Source organism: Choloepus didactylus, chromosome 23 (genome assembly GCF_015220235.1).
Source record: "Choloepus didactylus isolate mChoDid1 chromosome 23, mChoDid1.pri, whole genome shotgun sequence".
NCBI lineage: Eukaryota > Metazoa > Chordata > Mammalia > Pilosa > Megalonychidae > Choloepus > Choloepus didactylus.
In genome coordinates this window covers 6,617,457-6,634,049 of record NC_051329.1, presented here as the reverse complement: position 1 = coordinate 6,634,049, position 16,593 = coordinate 6,617,457, and the positions used below count along the sequence as shown (strand labels likewise).

The following is a 16,593-nucleotide window of genomic DNA, read 5'->3' as shown; positions in this document are numbered from 1 at the left end:
TTCCCGCGGGGGGAGTGGGTCACGCTGGGTGCTGCCCATGGGCCGGCAGGCGCAGGAGGAGGAGGGGATGACGATGCTCCCCAGTGGGCAGACACCCCGGCTCCCCGGACACCCCCGCTGCCGAGACCTGGGAGCACCCTCTGTCCAGGCTCCCTCCTCCCTGCTGCCCTCTGGGCTCCTCCCACCATCTCCTCACCCACCGGCTCAGCGATCCCGAAGAGCGGACGCAAACCCCTGAATCCCCGAACCCCTGTGATTCCTTATGTGGAACAGGGACGGGGCATTAGGGCACGTCCAACCCCAGGCTGCCCAAAGGACCAGGCAAGCTTGGTGGGGAAGCAGCTTCACTGCTCTCCCCCTTTCTAATGTGCGAGAGCACAGGCCTCGGGCTGGAGCTTCGTCAGACAAGCCTCTGGCTGGAAGTTACTGTGACTGTATTCATATTTTCTGCTATATATATTAAAAAAATGTTTATTTTTTTAAAGTGTGGTTATTTTCTATTTCTGATAAGAAGGATTGATTCCTATTGATATTCAATTTCCTTTATACATAAAAGTATGCATCCAGAAAAAACCAAGTCAATTTAAATAAAAACATTAGGTAGTCAGACGACTGCTGCGGTGACACGGCAACAACTGCACGGGGTACGGGAGTGAGGTTCAGGTAGTGTGCACCTGTGCACCTGTCCTGTCTCGGCACCTGTGCCCACCGGCACGTGCTTGCACCCTACGGATGGCTCTGCTCGTCAGATGGGGCCCGCAGGCCACCCCCCAGAGCCAGGCATCGAAGCCACATGGTAACTCAGGCCAAACAAAGCAGAGCAGGTTTCAGGAACACTCTGGAACCGGTGGGGAAACTGAGGCCCGCAGGGACAAGAGACTTTTCGATGCATCTGGGTGCCAGCCGAGAGCCGGGCACCACCCTCCTCCCACACTGCCCCTCTGCCAGGGCCTCACCTGCAGGCAGCATCTGGTGGATCTTGCAGACCTTCCGGAAGCACTCACCGCTGTAGTCTTCCAGTGGTGTCCGCTTGTTAAAGTGGACCGTCACCGGGAACTGCCGGGATTCCACCTACGAAAGGGGCCCGGGAAGACTCAGGGGTGGCGCCGGGAAAGGCCTTCCCTTTTCCCTTCCTGTCTGACCCGTTTGTGCTCACAGGCCCCTCCCGCCTCTCCAAGGCTGTTCATCCCTCACATGGCAAAGCGAGGTCTCCGGAGCCTTCTCGCGGCCACACCCCAGCTCTGAGCCTCACCTTGATGACGGGGGGCGGCTGGGCGAAGAGCCGCGGGTTCTGGGTGAAGTCCTCCACCCGCAGTGTGGCCGACATGATCAGCAGCTTCAGCGGCAGCTTCCTCTGTGGACAGCAGAGACTTGGTGACCCGAGGCCTGGCCAGGTTGGAGCCTGGGGGACTGAGGGCAGGAGGCTGCTTCTGGCCCCCTCAGCCCCACCCCTTGGCCACCAAAGACCCCAAGGGAGAGGTGAGCTGGCGGCAGGACTTGTCTCCCCCAGGGTTGTGACCTGTTCAAAGGAGTGTCTTTAAACTCCCAAAGTTAAGCTCTAACGTGGGGTGTGAGGTGGGTGGGCAAGGCCAGGGCCCACCCGATCCTAGAGTGCAGCGGGCACCCTGCTCCCTCCGTCTGTCTGTCCTCATTCTCGGAACCACCTGACGTGCCTGAGTAGCTGCTCCATGTTGGCCTCTGCCCTCAGGCCCCTGGGTGCTGCCTTGTGCTGCTCAAAAACCACGCCCACAGGCCAAGGAATCCTGAGTGACTGCGGAGGCCGCAATCCCCTTCCCACAGGGACCCCCACACAGGCCCCCTTCACCTTTCTGCATCACCTAGCCCCCCCCCCATCTCATTCCCTGTCTCACCACCCTGGGCTCCAAGACCATCCCCAAAAGACAGATGAAACCCATTTCCCACCCACCTGGAAGGCTCTAATCAAAACAGATAAACAAGTACTGGCAAAGACTGGGGAAACTGGAACTCTCATACACTTTGGGGAACAAAGGTTAAACAGAACTACTCTATGATCCAGGAAGTTCACTCCTAGGTTTGTAACCAAGAGAAATGGAAACAAACATCCACACAAAAACGTCTCCCCGAGAGTTCACGCCAGCACTTTCCACAGGAGCCAAGAAAAGGAACCACCCAATGTCCATCAGCTGAGGAACGGATAAGCAAAACGGGATCCAGCCGTGCAAAGGAACGTGATGTGGCCACGAGATGGGATGAAGCGCTGGTGATGCTACAACACGGGTGAACCTGGAAAACATCCTGCTGACGCCAGACACCAAGGACCATGCACCACTGGCAAAACAGAGGAGACGCCGGGCCGGCTTCAGCCTCTGCGGTCCCTCCTGGCCCTCCCCGGCCGTCCACTCTGCTCACACCGCCCCTCTCCAGACCTCCACTAAGAGGCTGCCTTTGCCCACCCTCGGCCTCCTCCCTGGCATTCTCCTGCGCCTCCCTGGCTTTGTCCTTCACCAGCTCGTGGACCTCCTGAGCTCGTCTGCCTTACTGCCTGTCACAATCCCTAAAACGGAGGCTCCACTAGGAAGGCATTTTGTCAGCCCAAGCACCTTGAACAAAGCCCGTCACCCGGCAGGCACCCAACTAAGATTTGACGAATGTTCTGCACTTCCAAGAGTGAGGCATGAAAGTGAGCAGCAACTTCTCAGCAGGCCTGGGGAGGGCCAGAATAAAACTGCTCCACGGAGCCCCTGCCCCAGGCAGCGTCCCTTGACTCAGCCACCCCAAGGACCGCTTCTGCCCGATTGGGGGCTGGGTGGGGAGGCAATGGGAGGCCAAGTCCTCCCTGGGCTCTGAGGAGGGAGAGGCTGGGGCCGCGCTGGGCCCTGGGTCTGCAGCTCACAGCCTGGGGAGCAGAAGGGCTTGGTCAGGCTGAAGCCAGGACCCAGCTTTAGGGAGAAGAGGCTGGAGCCAGGGGCTGGGCAGCAGGGTAGATTCCCACGGGGTCTCTTAACACCGAGAAACGTCCTGGCGCAGGGCCTGGGGGACCCTGACCTTGGGAGACCCTCACAGCAGCAGCCCAGGGTGCAGACAGGCATCGGCTGTGAAACAGGCTCCCGATAGCAGTGGGGCCTTGGCCTTGGGGCCCACCCAGCACCCCACCTCCTGCCCACCTTTGCCCGGAGACACACGATGCGGGACAGCAGGCCGATGAGGATGTCAGTGTACACGCTCCGCTCGTGGGCCTCGTCGATGACCACCACCTTGTACTTCAGCAGCAGGAAGTCCTGGTGGCAGAGGATGGCAGGGTCACCTCCTGGCCCCTGGGTGGGAGGCCGGCCAGGCCTGGCCCCCGCAGCAGCCCTGAGCACCCTAAACCTCCTGCTGCACCCTGACTGCCTGCAGGGACCCTGGAGCTATGGGGCCTGGTACAACCCCTTCCTGGCCCTGTGACCTCGGGCAAGTCACTTTATCTCCCTGTGCCTCAGTTTCCTCATCTGTGAAATGGGGATAATAATGGGTCCACCTCACGGAGTCACGGTGAAAAGTAAAAGAAGTTAATGCCCATGAGGTACTGAGCACAGTGCATAGCAGGAAAAATGCCACAGAAAAGGGAGCTCCTACCTGTTAGAACTGAGGGACCAAATGCAAATGTTGGGGGTGTGGGGTCAGGGGGCAGGTGCCCCTGGGTGGCCCTTGAGCCCAAGGCCAGGCCTCAGCACGGGACCGTGCCCCCCACTCAGAACTGTTGCTGCCCCATCACCCAGTGCAATCACACGCCCTCTGGACCAGGCAGTCCATGAGGAAAGCAGGGCCCTGCCTCAGCCCACCACTTGGTCCCCCACACACCACCATGTCCGCACAGCCTGGGTGTCTGGTGTGCACTCAGTGGGTGCATGGACTGAACTGAATTACAACGGAACTGGGGGCTCACACTAAGAGGCACCCACTTGGCACTGGGCACTGTTGGAAGCAGTTTTCTTGCTTTATATGATTTCAGCTTTTAAACAAGTCTATGAGGAAGGCAGCAACTTACAGATCAAGAAACTGAAGCTCAGAGAGGTTAAGCAGCTCGCCCAAGGTCACATAGTGGCAAAGCACATGTGACGCTTTGCCAATAGCTGCCTGCTCGTTTCGGGGTGGCCTCCTGACTCCCTGCCCCCTTGCTCACCGGCCTTGTTCTGGGAGACAGGATGCGCAACCGACCTTCTGGATTTCCTTCAGCAAGACGCCGTCCGTCATGAACTTGATCCTGGTGTCCTCAGTCACGTTGCCTTCATACCGGATTTGGTAGGAGACGACCCTGTGGGGACAGGAGTGTGGCTCAGGGCACGGAAGCCCCGCGAACAGCGCACACTGTGGGCACACGTGGCATGCGTGCATGTGGCGTGGTGTGTCGACAGGGCCCGACGGCTCCAGACGTCTCCCTGGTTCACTCCCTTCTCCGGAACCCCGGTCTCTGGTGGGAAGGGGGTGTGAGGGCAGCTCTTCCCACTTGAGAGCCACATCAGCCAAGTACATCGTGCAGACCCTGGCTGGAGCCTGATGCGAACGACCAACTGCCAGAAAGCTTTGGACGTGACTGTATGATGAAAGCACAACTTGGTGATTATCCCAAGAACCACTGATTGTACACGTTGGAAGGACTATACGGTGTGGGAATAAAACTTTTTTTTTTTTTTTAAAAAAAGAAAAAGCTTTGGATGAACAATCTGGGCAAGGGGACCGCGGACTGGGGAGATCCAGGAACTGTCACTGTGGACTTGCTGGACATGACGACGGTGCAGTGCATTCCGGTATGACAACGGTGCCACAACTGTGTCACTAACCCCCTTGCAGCCCTATATTGGGACAGTGCAGGTGACACGACACGATGTCTGAGCCTGGCTTCCAAGCAACGTGGGGGGCTGTGGGGAGCAGATAACAGAGGTGGCCGTGAGTTCACCATTACTGCAGCTGGGTCCTGGGTCTGGAGGGTCTGTGGTACAACTCTTTCTACTTTTCTGTATGCTTGAAATATTCAAACTAAAAAGTTTTTTTTTTTTAAAGCAATGTTGTTAAATGGAACAGGCTAGAGATACCACGGTATATACGGTACGCTGCCATTTATGTAAAGGACAGACAGACAGAGGACAAGTACCTGCTTCCAGGAACCCAGAATGTCTAGAAGGCTGCACAGGAAACGGGCAGGACGGCTGCTCCAGGAAGGGGGCGGGGACTGGCTGGGAAGGGGTGCCCTCTCCCTGTCCCCGTTTTATTTTCTCCAAGCACTTTGCCCAAAGAACCCACAAACAGCATCGGCGGCCCCCAGCGGGGTGCCAGCTTCGGGGTGGGTGCGGATGTGTCTGTATCATTGGCATTGGGTCCTCAGGGCCCAGGACAGTGCCTGGCACGCAGTAGGGCTGCTCGGTGGACGGCCGCAGGAGACCACTTCACGCTCCCTGCATTTGTGCCTCTGGGTTTCAGGCCACGCTGCATGAGGCGCCTCTTCAAGACGCCTTCAGGAGTCTGGGCTGCGGCCCAGGAACCTGCACCGCAAACACGTACCCCAGGGGCTTCTACACCAAGCCTGATACGGGCTTTGTTCCGATCGCTTTCAAAACCAAGTCCTTATGGGCAGGTGAGTAATAAAATAATGACAAAAAATATGTAAATAATAGGGGGAATAAGGGGTACGGGACGGTTTGGGTATTCGTTTTTATTAAAATTCTTTTTTTATAGTTTTATGTATTTTTTTTTTGGAGTAATGAAAATGCTTGAAAATTGATTGTGGCGATGAATGCACAATTACATAATGACACTGTGAGCCACTGATTGTATACTTTGGATGGATTATATGGTGTGTGAATGTACCTCAGTGAAATTGCATTTAAAAAACAAACAAACAAAAAGTCTTGCCAGGATGGGGCTTTGCACGACGAACCCCAAGCTTTAAGTTCACTTGGCAACGCTGAGCGCACGTTACACGGCGGCCTGCACTGGGCCACCCGCTGCTCTGCAGCCCCTGGCGTCCCGGAGGCCGCTGGTCCCCTGTGCAGTGTCTGTGCAGCGAGCGGGGCTGCAGCTGGCTTCCTCCCGGCTCCGCGCCCCGCGCCCAGGTTGCTCCAGCCGTCTAGGGCGCAGGCAGCTCCCCGGGTGTGGAGACCCCGCACTGAGAAGCAGAGGCGGCACCCTCACCCCGCACCCACCCAGGATGGACAAAGCCTACAACCCGCTCAGCCACTGCCCTGCCCTGGGCGCAGCCACACACCCCCTGCCATCCCCAACTCCCCACAGCCGGGACAGGCACCCTCACCGCTCTGACAGGTTCATCTCCTTGGCCACTCGCTGGGACATGGCCACGGCGGCCACTCGGCGCGGCTCCGTGATGCCGATGGTGCCGTCCTCGCTGGAGGGGGGACATGACACCAACACGTCAGCAGTGCCCGGCCCAGCGGTCAGCCCCATGTTGGACGCGGATCCACGTCAGAACCCCCCTCAGATGCCCACCCTGCCCAGGGCCAGGGACACACACACGAAACACGGCACAGGGCTACAGGGAGGAGCTGGAGGCCACCAGGCAGCAGGTGGTTTTATAGCAAAGGTGCGACATGACGGCGTGCAGCTGCTGAAAAGAAGGCCATGCAGCAGCATACATGTGGCAGGCCCCAGCTGCTCCCCTCGGGGCCCACCATCTGGGAATTTGGAATTCAGGAGGGCTCCCCTATTCCCTAACCAATAAGGGGCTCACAGTGCCTGGACTGTCTGTGCAAACAATGTAGCTTATGCCGAAGGGGGCCCTGGGTGAGCCCAAGGAAGCCCCTGGGTGCTGAGCCCCTAATGAGCTTCTCTGAGACCTTGCTCACGGGTGGGCAGATGCGTTGCTGAGACCTGGGTGGACCCTGTGTGACTCCCTGGGGAGGCCCCCCCCCAGGGCCGGGTTTCCCCTGGACCTCACCCCTGCACCCTCCCACTTAGTGACCGCTTTGTGGGCTTTTGCTGCAGTAACACAGAGCCATGAGTCCAACCAGCAGTCCTGCTAGTGAAGCACAGAAACCGGGGGTGACCTTGGGGACCCTAACAACGGTCACACATACCACAGGCAGCCCTGTGACAACATCAGTAAACACACACACTGTGTGCAGGGACTGATTCTGTGTTTTCCGTGAATTCACTGATTTAACCCACCCAACAACCCCACACAGAGCTACGATCATCCCAAACTGAGGCACAGAGGGGCCAAGTGGCTTGCCCCAGGTCACACAGCAGGTGAGTGGCAGAGCCAGGGTCTAATCGTCAGAACCCTGTGTCCTCAACGACTTCCAGGGCCCAGTTTCCACTGGCTCCTGAGGGCCCTGCATTGCCCCCCACCCCAGAGGACGCTGGGGCAGGCTCCCACCTGCTGTAGCCAGCTTCGTAGAGAAACTGGGGCACCTGTGTGGTCTTCCCACTGCCCGTCTCGCCACACACGATGACAATGGGGTGCTCAGCCACTGCCTCCATGATCACTTGCTCTTCCGAGAGAATCGGGAGCTTCAGCCGTTCTTCCTGGCAGGAAAGAAGCAGCCACTGCTCAAAATGGCTAGAGAGCCGAGTCACTCAAGTTAAGATCACACAGGGCAACGTGGTTCCTACGGCAACAGCAGCCAGCACGTGGACGGCTGTGCCTGCTCGTGAACGGGGGCTATGGCAGGGAAGACAGACCCGGCCCCAGTGTCCCCCCCGATGTCAGGCCGGCATCCCCGGGTACGAGAGGCCTCTCTGAAATGGGAACTTGCAGCTGTGCCTGGAGGGGCCCTACATTTACGGCACGATCACCACTAAATACGTAGGTGCTTGTTTTATTAAAGACAGGGACACACACCCCGGCAGCTCCTCACCTGGGTGCACAGTCAGGAGCAGTGGCTCACACACACTTTTACCACGCCCCATGGGAACAAACCCATTGTACACTGTATCTCGGTACACACACACACACACACACACACACACACACACACGTTACATATGGAAGGAGAAGTCTAGTGAGCCAATACCTACTCCGTGATACATGGTAATGTTTTTTATTCTCCTTTATTTCTGTTCTATTCTACTCCATTTAGGTAAAAAAAAAATAAATAAATAAAGATGTCAGTCATCTCACAACCCGACAACGGGCTGATTTGCAGTCTGCATACTCTGCCCCAGAGAAACTCTCCCACGAGTGCCCGGGAGAGGAGGACAAGGCTGTTTAGCACAACAGTGAAGGCAAGAGTAAAAGCTAACACAACTCAAATGCCCAGCAACAGAAGAGACGTAACCTGGGTGCACGCACACAATGGCACCCTCTACAGCAGAGAAAACCCCAACGAACCTCAAGCCACACAGAGCACCTGGCTACTCCTTAGGGACCTAACATGGAGTAACAAAAAGCAAACTGCAGAAAAATGTATTACATGACTCCATTTGCAACAAGAAGCCAACCTAAGTGAAATATTGCCAAGGAAGATACACGTGGTCAACCACCAAGAAGTACAAGGGGGTGAAGCCCAGGGAGGGCAGGGACCGCAGGGGAAGGAGCCTGGGCCCCCCCCAGCCACCCCCCGCCGCCCCCCACCAAAGTGCACCGAACTACAAGACGATCTCTCCTAGAAATGAGCCTTCGGGTGGGAAGCCGCCGGCCCCTGGGGCTTTGTTACAGAACTTCGCTTACATTGATGAATGTGTCATACATACGCACACAGTGTAACTATAATTTCATTAAATTCATTAAGCAGCACTATTTTCATTTGTAATAACACCCTGATACTTTCTACTCCAGGCTCTTTCTTACCCACCCACCTGTTTCCACAATCCAATGAACGGCTTAAAACAGCTGCTCTCGGGACCTGGGGGCCTCCTGCCTCAGGGCCTTGGGGACACAGGGTCTCAGTGGAAACGTCCCCCATCCCCTCAGCTCCTGCCGCCCCTCAGCTCTCGCTCCAATGCCCCCTGCCCAAGGAGGCCTGTGCTGCCCTCCTGTGGTGCCCAGTCATTTCCTCCACGGCTCTTGCCACCATTTACAACAATGTTTGGTGATGTTGGTCTCCCCCACTGGACAGAAGGTTCCAGAGGGTGCAGAGCCTTCCACGGCCTGTGCCCAGCACCAGCTCAGTGAAACCGTGTGATGGACAGAATGACCACTGCCCCTCCACTGGGCCTCTGCTGGCCAGGCCCATTGCCACTAAGCGCCCCGTGGTATCCACAATGCTGCAGAAACCTCACACCCACCCCAAGACAAGACAGGGAGGACCACACCGTGAAGGCTGCCCCGGCTCTGACCGTGGACCATGGGCTTTACACTCTAAACCCTTAAACTGTCGTGACAACCCAGTGAGATCCTCGTTTACCAGATGTGGAAACTGAGGCAGAGAGAGCACCTTAGGCAGATGAAGAGCCCCCACGTTACAGGGAAGAACCAACTGAGGCTCAGAAGTGAGCTGGAAAGTGGCGTAACCAGACTCACCTCCAGGTGAACTGATGCCCAAACTCCTGTCCAGGCTGGTGGCCGCCCGGGCCGGGACCCACCCCAGGAGCCGAAGGTGACGACAACAATGACGGAACGTGAATCGACATGGTATCGACAGCCCTGACCGCGTCAGGCCCGTTCCAAGCACATTCTCACGTGATTCACTTGTGACCTCCCCAACAGCCCTATGGGGCAGGTGTGCTTATCCTGCCCCTTTCCAGATGGGACCACCAAGGCCCAGCGAGGGGACTCACCTCTCACCACGCCCTCGACCCCTCGCCGCTACACCCTAAGTCCCTAATCACACACCCGGAGTGACGCACCTGCATTTTGGGGCAGCGGTCTACAGGGACGAAGATGGCGGGCTTCGCCAGGGGCCTGGCTGGCGTGGGGGCTGCTGCTGGCCAAAGGGGTGGAGCAGCAGGGGTTCCAGCTGGACAGGGCTGGTCACTGGGCATTGGGTGCTCGCCCCTGGCCTCCGGTGGCACCGGCAGCAGACGAGTGGCCGCTGTCCCTGCACCAGACTCCGCCTGCCCGGCGGCCAAGGCCTCATCAGCCTCTGACGCCTCTGAGGACTCGGCGTCCTCCTCTTCCGACAGCTGGCGGCGGCGCTTCTGGTGGGCCCCGCTGAGGCTGCTGATCCTCTCCTGTCCCGGGGCTGCGACCTCGTCGGGCTTCCTGCTGGGAGAGCAGAGCTGTCAGGCCCCGGGGTCCTGGGACGGGCGCAGAACACCCCAGCAGGTCTGGGTTGCCACTCATAAGAGGTCAGGACTAAAGTGCCAAGCCCTCCCCTCCTCGGGGCCACTGCACTCGCTGTTGCCTCCCCCGTAACACCCTTCCAGCAGATAACGTCTCCCTCACCTCACTGGTCAGGTCTCTGCTCCCTGACCACGAAGCCTGAAAGGCCAGCGCCACCCCCCGCCAACGCTTCTCCTGTGCTTAGTATTTATCAGCACCAGAGACAGTCTGTGTTTGCTTCTTGCCCATCTCCCCATATAAGCACGCAAGTCCTGAAGGGGAGGGACTTGACTTCTGTGCACTGCTCTATCCCCAGGGCCTCAGGGAGCACCATGGACACAGTAAGAGTCCCGGAATGAATAATGTGTACAGGGAGCAGGCCCGCAACATCATGAATGTAATACCAGAATCAGGGAGCAAGAATTTGCTGTCCTGGGAGAGGAGGACGGCACGCAGCCTCTGTGGACCCCGCTCACTGCAGGCTTTTCCGTACTAACCACCGCCAGCCACGTGGCTCACCTCACAGGCGTTCCTAAAACGCCCTCCGCCCCCAGCATGTTCCTAAACGGCCCTGGAGGAGAGGACCGCAGGACGGACAGAGGGACTCACTCTTTGGTGTGGTACATGCGGTCTCCAGTGCCCAGCTTGGACGTGGTGTAGAAGAGTTTCATCTCAGCTTCTGAAACTTGAACTTCGCTCAGTTTCTTCAGCATCTCCGCTCGCTGGGGGAGAAAAGATGTATGTCATACATGTGGCACTGGGCCCCCTCTTCAGAAGGGAAGTGAGGATCTAAACAAAATAGTGGCACTGCTGACACCCAGAGTCCTTTTAAATCGAGGACAAAATGCAATTCTTTTGCCGCATGGTGTTCTTATGTCAAGAGACACGGCGCACTTGCAATGGCTTTCTCGTCCCTCTCGCGGAGACTGGTATACAAACAAGGCTCTCTCGCACCGCTGTGTGTGACAGTGGAAGATTACTGACCCTCCAGATGTCCACCAACAGGAGACTGGATAAATGAACGATGGCCTGTTTGTATACCGCAGTCCTCCCAGCAGCGCTAGGCAATGTGCCAGCTTCATGTGTGCTGATGGGCCCTTTGATTTCTCCCAGCTGGCTCAGGCTCCCACGGGTTTTTGCTTTATTATTATTGCTATTGTACACATATGCTTTATATACACTTCAATACTTGTACCTCACAATTAATTTTAAAAAGCAAGGTACAGAACGATGCGTGGGGGGAGGGACAATGAAGAAGATGCAAGAAGGATCCAGCACAGCAGCCTGTACCCTTTAGCAAGGGAGCTGGCCCCAGGAGGCAGCGGCTGCTACGAGAGGCTTGCCTCCGGGTGACGCACCCAGTGCCCGGGTGAGTGAATCTTGCCAAAAAGCTCAATGTGAATCTCAGGAAAGCTCTAGGTCGGGGTTTCTCTGACGTTTTGGGCTGGGTAACTTGTCTGTTGTTGTCCTGTGCATGGCAGGAGGTTGTGTGGCATCCACGGCCTCCATCCACCGGCTGCCAGGAGCAGCCCCTGCCCCGCTCGGAGATGGGGGAGTCAAAACACGTCTCTGGACATGGCCGAGTGTCTGGGGGGCAAGGTGGATGGCAAAGGCACCCGCGTTGACAACCACTGCTCTAGAGCCAAACACCAACTGTGGGACATTCAGAGAGCAAACAAGCACGTTTACACCAGGGGGTGCAAGCAACTAAATTCAGACAGTGGGACACTCCACCAGACCAACAACCCAGTTTCTAACAAATAAATTCCAAGGGGGAAAAAAAGAGATGGGCGGGGGCATCTTTAAGACATTTGGAATTTTACCATTTACTGAATATTTGGTAATAACTAAAGAAATGTATTAGTGGTTGCCTAGTAATCCCTACTGAGGGGATTGGGAAGTGGGGTCTAAAAGACCTGGGGTTGAAAATATTCTAAATATTCTAAAATTGATTTTGTGATGATGGTTGCACAACTCTGTGAATATATGAAAAGCCATTGAATTGTACACTTTAAATGGCTAAAATGTTGAATTTTATGTTATATGACTTTCATCTCAGTGAGAAAGATTAAGGAAATTAATTAATTGAAATTCTCTAAATTAATTCCTCAGTTGCACTCACCACATTTCAAGTGCTTGTTAGGGCTGGACGGTGCCGCTACAGGACATTCCCCTCATCCCAGAAAGTTCTAAGGGCTGCACAGCGCTACATGGCCCTGCTCTACAGACCGTGTCGGGGGTGCAGACTCCACCCTTCCCCACCCCAGCGAGCTGGGCACAGACCCTGACGGAGCACGGCATACCTGGCTCTTTTTTTCCTTCTGTTCTAAGACTTTCTGCAGCATTTTCCTCTCTTTCTTGGTTAGAGGTTTCTTCTCCTTCTTGGACAGGGGAGGGGCTCTGGCCTTCTTTTTCTTCTTCCCCGGCAGGACGAGCGCGTTGCTCGCATCGACGCCCTTCAAGGTCCCCTTACCTGAAAAGATGTGCTTTCCTGGTCCCCGGAGGCCCTCAACAGGCACTAGAGCAGCAGGACAGATGGCCCTGCTCCCGCGGGTAGGGGGACAGACAACACACAAGCAAAGCAAGCAGGGGGTCGTGTTCAACCACGGCCCGCACTGCCACAAAGATCTCAAGGGCGGGCTCCCTTTCAGGCATCTGTGAGGTCAAAGCCATGTGCCTAAAAAACCTAAGACTTTCTTTTAAGAGAAAGGTTATGTCATACCTATTTTTAAACACAATAGTCTGAAAGTGCACAATCTAGACCTTCGTAGAACACTTTGGCCATCACACCACTCCTTGGATTTGGCCTACCACATGCTCGGAGGGAAGGAGGAGATGGGAAACTACCCGCTCCCGCCTCACATCTGACTCTGGAGTTTCCTCTCCCGCCTTCCTGCATGGGCAGTATCCAATTTTTTTTTTAACTGCTCAGTGTTCCTAAGCCGTTGTTAATGTTACAAAGTGTAGAAGACGTCACGAGACCCTAATTAAGAAGAATAAGATCATTTCAAGCAATGCAAACTGTCCATTCTGTAGCTGTCAAGTAAGCAGAACTAGAAGAAAAAGAAAGGGTGTACAGTGGAGTCTCCCAGAGGCTCCAAATCATGCAAGGACATTGTGGTTCTGATGGCTAATGGAGTATGGCTCATATATCCTTGTGTTTCAAAAAATTCTCCACTTTAATTTCTATAGATAGATAGATACAACACAAACTAATGAAAGCTGTTTGGGGGTCCTCAATTTTTAAGAATATAAAAGGGTCCTGAGACCAAAAAACTTTGAGAACTGCTGTGCCGTAAGGAAAAAAAGGGGGGAGGATATGATAAAAATATAAATAAGGAGGTGGGTGGCAATACTGGCTGGGGTGTTTGGGGAAGGCACTTCAGAGAAGATGGTACCAAAGAGAGACCTGAATGGCAAGAGGGAGCCAGGGAAGCCGGGAGCTGGGGGAAGACAGCTCAGGACGTGCCAAGGCCAGAGGGCAGGAGGAAGCTCACACACCTGAGTGGTGGCAGGAGAGGGGGTCAAATGGGGAGCTGGGGCCGGATCACATGGGACACAAAGTCAGGATTTTATTCTAAGTGTGAAAAGAAGGCACTGAAAGGCTTTAAGCTGGGATGCCATCTGATGTGTTGAAAAAGATCCCTCCGGCCTGAGAAAGGTGGTTTAAAGAGAGACATCTCATTCTGACATCAGGAACAGCTTCCCACATATCTTTGGGTCTGAGACCTCGGCCCCCCTGCTCTGATCACCAGTTCTAGCTGTCAGCCTGGTCGTCCTCTGTTTCCTTAGGGTTGTCATGCATGTTTTGAGCTGTCGCAGCCCTTACAATGGCACATCATACCTCCATAGCCTTCTGTACTTCTTGGTTTACTAAATAAACACGTCTTCCCAATGCCATCTCCAAAACCCCAACAGCAGAAGGGACAGCTATTACTATTGGCCCCATCTCACAGATGAGAAAACCAAGGCACAGAGGTGTCAGATGATTTGTCTCAACTCCCAGCGAAACCGTGCAACTGCAGAGGAGGGAATTCAGACCTCCAGATCCCTGACAGATGTCTGGTACCCTCCCTGCCTCCTGGGTCCAAGAGAGTGGAACAGAACGCTGCTAACTGGTGGGTCGAGGACAGCAGGCTTCTCTTCCCTTCCTCCATTTCCAGAACCTGGGCCCATTTTTTCCCAATGCCTGCATCTGCCTGGCCTGCGTGGCACTTACAGTCATGAGGCTAGATGAGGTCAGTTCCGGAACATGTTCAGTTTCAGGGGCCTGCACACATCCTTGAGTCTTCTCAGTCTAGCCTGGTTCCTACTCTTCTCTGAAACTGTTCCCGTGGAGGTCATCAATGACCCCCTTCCCCCCAGGGTGAAATCCAGCAGTCGTTTTCTCTCGCTCTGACCCTGCAGCAGCACCTGGCACCCAGGGTGAGTCCTTCTCCTTCTCCCTGGTCCCAGGACCACCACACTCTCCCGCTGTCCTCCCACCTCACAGCTGCTCTGTCTCTGCTTGCAGGCTCTTTCTCCTTTCCCTCGCTCCAGCGCTGGTAGGCCCCAGGACTCGGTCCCTGCACCTCTCTCCTCTCCACCCAGGCTCTCTCCCTCAGGGAGGCAAGCCAGGCTCCTGGCCTTAAATACCATCAATGTGCGGATGACTTCCAAACTGCTATCTCCAGCTGGACTTGTCTCTCCTGAGGATCCAATACAACCGTTGCCTGCCCACCCTCTCTCCCTGGATTATCTGTCAGGCACCCCAACCACTCATATCCAAAACTGAGTTCTTGGTCTTCCCCTCAAGTCACTCAGCCTCAGACTTCTCCAGTGGCTGGGCGCAATGCCCAGGAGTCATTCTTGACGCCTCCTTTTCTCTTTTAAAGGCATCCAGACATCAGCACATCCTGACAGCTCCAGCTTCAAAATATATCCATAATGGAACTACTTCATCTTCCCTAGTGCTACTGCCCCGATCCAAGCACCGTCAATTCTTGCCTAAACTAACCTAATGAACAGCTCCTAACTGATCACCCTGATTCTACCTTTCTCCTCTACCATTTTTTCTTTAACACAGTAACTAAGAAAGGCTGTTAAGATACCAGTCCACATCGTGTGCCTCCTCTGTTCTAAAGCCTCCCGTGGCTCCCATCTCACCTGGAGTAAAAGCCAAGGCTCTACCTGATCTGCTTCCCGGTTTTTCTCTCAGCCACTCTGGCTTCCTTCAGGTCTTGACTCAAATAGCCCTTTCTCAGTGAGACCTTCCCCAGCAGCCCTACAGAACCCATTAACCCCTAGCCACTTATTTTGCTTTCTCTCCTTACTACTACATCCACATACAAGGCCATATATTTTATGTGTTTATCTTTGCCTGTCTCCTCCCCAAAGCAGGTAAGCTCAGGAGGGCAGGGATTTTACAAAATCTTCTCTGCTGTCTCCAGCAGAGAAGGACCTGGCACATAGCAGGCGTTCCTACTAGAAAAGAGTCCCAGCGAAAATGTTCAGGAACCTGCGGCTGAGCAGACAGACCTGAACTACACAATAAATTAGGGCTCGTTGGGCATGGCGATTTTAATCTAAGTCAGCGGACCGGATGGACTGACCTCATTTTCTGGTCCGAATCTCCTTGCTCCTCTATATAAGCTCAGCAAGAGAAACCCCGGGTAGTGCCCCATAATCACCGTTAAAACTAGGCTGTCGCTGCATATCCCGCGCTCCCGCCCCCCGCTCCTTTGTATCCTCTGAAATACGGGCTCCTCGCTGGGAGGTGGGGCACAGTCCGGAGGATCCCCGGGCCCCCACAGGCCAGCCCTCCCCCAGAAGCCAGCCCCGCTCCTTTTCCCTTTACCTTCCAGTTCCAGCCGCACCGGGGGCGGATCGGGGCCGCCTTTGGAGGGGCCAGGGGCCGCCTGCTGGCGTCCCTTGACGTTGTACCGTCGGCGCAGCTTCCCCATGGTAAGCCCGCTCTGCTCCTCTCCCGCCTGCCCAAGCTGCAGCGAAGCCCCAAGCCCAGCCCACGTGGCCTCCCAACCCACAATTCCAGGCCGCGCGACTTCCGGGATGAACTATCGCGAGATCTCGGGCTCATCGTAAGGACTGAGGGACGGAGTAGGATACGGGGCGGGGCCAGGGCTGGGGACGGTCCCAGGGTCAGGGGGCGGGGCAATTTACGGGAGGGGCGAGTCCCGAGGTCCCAGCAGAGGCCTGAGTTTAAACCCAGGCGGGTTCTCACGCCGAGTGGTTGAGTCTCGAAATCTGAAAAGCTACCGATAATAATTTCACTACTAATACAAACTTCTTCCCCCATCCGCTTTTTGCTCAGCTGCATTTTCTGATATTCTTGCAACAAGCATGTATTAATTGTGTAGTAAAAACGCGCTAAATATTTCCTTTACAGGGACAGAGAGAAAACTAAAAGAACTTTAAAG

At 55.4% G+C, this 16,593-nt stretch overlaps 1 protein-coding gene across 2 annotated transcripts in view; it reads right to left on the bottom strand.

Moving 5' to 3' along the window:
- DHX37 (DEAH-box helicase 37) overlaps window positions 1-16,174 on the bottom strand; it is a 33,993-nt gene extending 17,819 nt beyond the window's left edge. The window contains exons 1-10 of one of the 2 annotated variants that reach the window (XM_037817003.1): window positions 16,014-16,174; window positions 12,481-12,650; window positions 10,787-10,899; window positions 9,763-10,120; window positions 7,352-7,500; window positions 6,269-6,361; window positions 4,180-4,276; window positions 3,147-3,260; window positions 1,253-1,354; window positions 957-1,071 (exon numbers count right to left, since the gene is read on the bottom strand). In XM_037817003.1, coding sequence (XP_037672931.1) covers window positions 957-1,071; window positions 1,253-1,354; window positions 3,147-3,260; window positions 4,180-4,276; window positions 6,269-6,361; window positions 7,352-7,500; window positions 9,763-10,120; window positions 10,787-10,899; window positions 12,481-12,650; window positions 16,014-16,119 — 1,417 coding nt within the window. In that variant the 5' untranslated portion in view covers window positions 16,120-16,174. The remainder of the gene's footprint in view (window positions 1-956; window positions 1,072-1,252; window positions 1,355-3,146; window positions 3,261-4,179; window positions 4,277-6,268; window positions 6,362-7,351; window positions 7,501-9,762; window positions 10,121-10,786; window positions 10,900-12,480; window positions 12,651-16,013) is intronic. The other variant, XM_037817004.1, reaches the window with a different exon arrangement.
- Between the last annotated feature and the right edge of the window lie 419 nt (window positions 16,175-16,593).